Source organism: Clupea harengus, chromosome 13 (genome assembly GCF_900700415.2).
Source record: "Clupea harengus chromosome 13, Ch_v2.0.2, whole genome shotgun sequence".
Classification (NCBI taxonomy): Eukaryota; Metazoa; Chordata; class Actinopteri; order Clupeiformes; family Clupeidae; genus Clupea; species Clupea harengus.
Genome location: NC_045164.1, coordinates 21,242,700 through 21,246,211, shown reverse-complemented (window position 1 = coordinate 21,246,211; position 3,512 = coordinate 21,242,700). Strand labels below are relative to the sequence as shown.

The 3,512-nt window shown below is 42.2% G+C and overlaps 1 protein-coding gene across 2 annotated transcripts in view; it reads right to left on the bottom strand.

The window, feature by feature from the left end:
- Window positions 1–292: 292 nt before the first annotated feature.
- Window positions 293–3,512, bottom strand: part of LOC105907851 (sialidase-3) — a 3,655-nt gene continuing 435 nt past the window's right edge. The window contains exons 2-5 of one of the 2 annotated variants that reach the window (XM_031579095.2): window positions 3,287–3,512; window positions 2,507–2,557; window positions 2,150–2,360; window positions 293–1,715 (exon numbers count right to left, since the gene is read on the bottom strand). The exon at window positions 3,287–3,512 is cut by the window's right edge and continues 26 nt beyond it. In XM_031579095.2, the coding sequence (XP_031434955.1) occupies window positions 660–1,715; window positions 2,150–2,360; window positions 2,507–2,557; window positions 3,287–3,291 (1,323 nt within the window). In that variant the 5' untranslated portion in view covers window positions 3,292–3,512 and the 3' untranslated portion in view covers window positions 293–659. The remainder of the gene's footprint in view (window positions 1,716–2,149; window positions 2,361–2,506; window positions 2,558–3,286) is intronic. The other variant, XM_031579096.2, reaches the window with a different exon arrangement.

The following is a 3,512-nucleotide window of genomic DNA, read 5'->3' as shown; positions in this document are numbered from 1 at the left end:
CTCAACCTTATCTGATGGTGCTAGGTCACGTGAAGTCAAGACGATAGGAAACATGACAAGAATATGCAGTTTTGTGCCATGATTTTATTCACAATTTTAGAAAATGATGCACCACCATGTCTCTTTACTCAGAAATTAATTCAAGTTCAGTCAGCTGGTCACCCATAGAGGGGATGCAGGTGTTCATGCTGTTTTTCTCTGCAGATGCTAGACAGTGGCTCAAGAATACACACATTCTAATAACAAAATTACAAATTGAATTGGTCTTAACAATAGTAAATATCAGACTCTGTTTGCATGATTAAACATTCATTTTAGATAAAAGTACACAAGCACAGCTACAAAAGTATTATCAGATGAGACTAAATTGACAACCTTCACAGCATAAGACAGTGGAATATTACACAATGTACTGTGTGTCCCAAATCCTGCAGAAAACAGCCTGGTGCTTATGCCTGCATTCATAAAGGATTAAATCCATGGATCATAGATCATAGCAAAGGATCAATTCATTTAATTCTAAACCATTTTCTTAATATATTTCAGAGTGAAATAATTGTATTGGTGAATATAGCTGACTATGTTATGCAGTCATTCAATAGTGAGTTTTAATCGCATTGTTTTGATTTGTATGAAGATATTTCAAATAAGAAGATATTTCAGATAAGAAGGCAGTAAGGGCAGCGCCCGGCAGGGTCAGAGGGGTTCGGGGCAGGATCAGAGGGGTTCGGGACAGGATCAGAGGGGTTCGGGACAGGATCATGCCTGTCTAATTGAGCTGGTTTTGGAATATCACTGAGAGGAAACTCCTGAAAGATGATCCGTTGGCGGGGAAACTCTCCACACTCCATCAGACAGGCAAAGTGAGCCCCATCCTCACACAGGTCTGAGTAGCCGCCCTTCCCCTGGTGAATGATGTAGGGCTCACCCCACGCTCCCTGAAGAGACTCTCTCAGGCGGACGCCCAGATCCCTCCTCGTCCACCCGTTCTCCCCTTCCTCCGGCCCCTTGGTGGGGTGGCTGAAGAGCAGCATGGTGCCCTTATCTCCAGGGTGAAGCTCTGAGGCAGGGAAGCCTAACACACTGCCCTGGCATCCATGGGGCGTCTCCTTCAAAGTCAGACTCTTTAATTTGGTAAAATCTACCGATGTGACCTCACTCAGTGCCTCCAAACGTGGCACCTCCTCCATTCCTTTGCCCCAGGTGCGGGCGCTGCAGTAGAGCTTTGTGCCCTCTGTGCCCTCTGTGACTCGAACCTCAGCCACCTGACACTCACCACACTCCTCAAACAGTGTCTTTCCTGCTTGCCACGTCTGTCCCTCATCATCACTGTACAAAACCAAAGCATGGTCCGGCTGTACTTTTGTACTTGTACTTTTAACATAGGCTGGAATCAGAAGCCTCATGCCATTCTTACCCCTCTCTACTGCAATGCCATGTCCTGGTCCAACTGCAAAGGTCTTGTAATCTAAAAGGTTTATACCATTGACTTTGTCAGTCAAATCTGTTAAAAGACTCCAGGTCTCACCACGGTCCCTGGTGATGACGTAACACAAGCGGGTTTGGCCAGGTGTAAGGTCTGCTTCTTTAATTTCGCCCTCGATGCAGATGAAGAACAGAAACAGTGTATTTGTGTTCCTCTCATAGACTGGACAAGGGCTCATGGTGCGGTAGCCATGTTTGGTCGCCTCCATCAAGTCCTTACAGTCAGACCACTTGTACAGAAGTGAAGTGAATGTACGTTATAAAAAGTATTTCTGCCACAGTACAGATTAACACCACTGAAACCAGTGAATATGAATTTAATTGAACAATTGTTGTTATTTTAAGTCATTTTAGGTATTTATTCATAAGGTATTTTAAGCTCTTTGAAGTATGTTAAGTCACTTTTTTTCAAGACCTCAGTGGGAGATCACTGGAACCAAAGTAAATACTCTCTATATAATAATAATAATGAATTGTATTTATATAGCACACTTAAAATACAAAGAAGTATCAAGGTGCTTTAAATATATACACTTATATTTATATACCAGTAATATATGAATACAATAACAAAATATATTAAAATGTTGATTACAAGAGCAATTCCTTCAAATATCACAATCATTTCTTTCTTTGATATGAACATTAAAGCTTCTCTGGGTACCTGCAGTGATCCGTCAGCCTGCCGTGTGCCTTTCCTCATCACCAGATTCTTTGCATTCTCATCATTAGATTTGCCATTCTTTACAGTGCGCTTCTCTGCAAACGCCAGGAAAGTTTTCCCTTCTTTAACGTAGATGAGAGCTGGAATTCTGAAGTCATATTCTCCCTTCAAATCTTCAAACAAAGCTCTGTCATGTATAGTCTGAGGTTGGCTGTAAATAAAATGACTTATCAGTTATGGTTGTAATCATTCATTTATATGACAACCACTGTTAACAGAATGCTACACATTTAACAGAATGTGATACAATACAAACAGATTACTCCTCTTAACCACAATGAGAAAAGGATGTCATACCACTGTCTGTCCACTAGAGGAAGCTGAGGTCCAGAGGAAGTGAACCTGTCCCTGCCCAAATTTGGCAAAATATGAATGTGACACCCACCCCTGAGTTAATACCACTGTGATCACGTCTGTCCTTGTTTCCTTCACTGTGCTAACCTATGCTAACTGATGGAACATATGTCTAATTAGCAAACTAAAGATGCAGTCAACGATTCCGGATAAAGAGTGTTGATACTTGAACAGCCAATCAAAAACCAGCTCCCTTCAGTGCTCCTTAACAAATATTGTTGATTGGCTGGAACCGTGCACCACTTTGTAGTGACTTCATTTGTTACCCAATCACAGCGCCAGGATTGTGTACAACCACCAGTTTGTTTGAACACACACACATAATTAACAGATGGAGGACTGTGAGGATAAATTCACTGAATCATTTTTACTCAGTCTTTACTGACTGAGTACTGCGTTAGAATCGCAAACTGCACCTTTAAAATGTATCACTCGTGCTCAAATCCAGTACATCCACTTGTCCAAACAGCGGCCAATGACATGTTGGTGATACTAGCCAATATTTTACATCTTTGAATCAGGAAATGTAAATGTTATTGTGCTAAGACATTCAAATCCCAGTTCTACACTGAAAGTAAAAAAAAACAATGGGCATTTATATATTTAAAATACCCCTCTGAGCCAACAGGTTAATTAAAGCCACACCACACTGCGTAGCAATGAGCACCTGGTGTGGTTGTTTAGCACTGAATCTGTGTATGAGGAGTCGCTTCAGTAACTCACTTCATGGTGAAATGCAGCTGTTGTTGTTCTTCAGTCCTGTAGAGGGCAATCTGGTCTCAGTATGTGAGGCTGTGCTCTTAAGGGCAGCGACTGATCAGAGACTGTGAGTGTGTCCTGAGTCCAAGTGTGGCTTTGCTCTTAATGGCAGTGACTGATCAGTGACTGTGAGTGTGTGTCCTGGGTTCAGAGCTGAAGGTGTGTGTGGGGCCGCTGCGACTTCCACCCA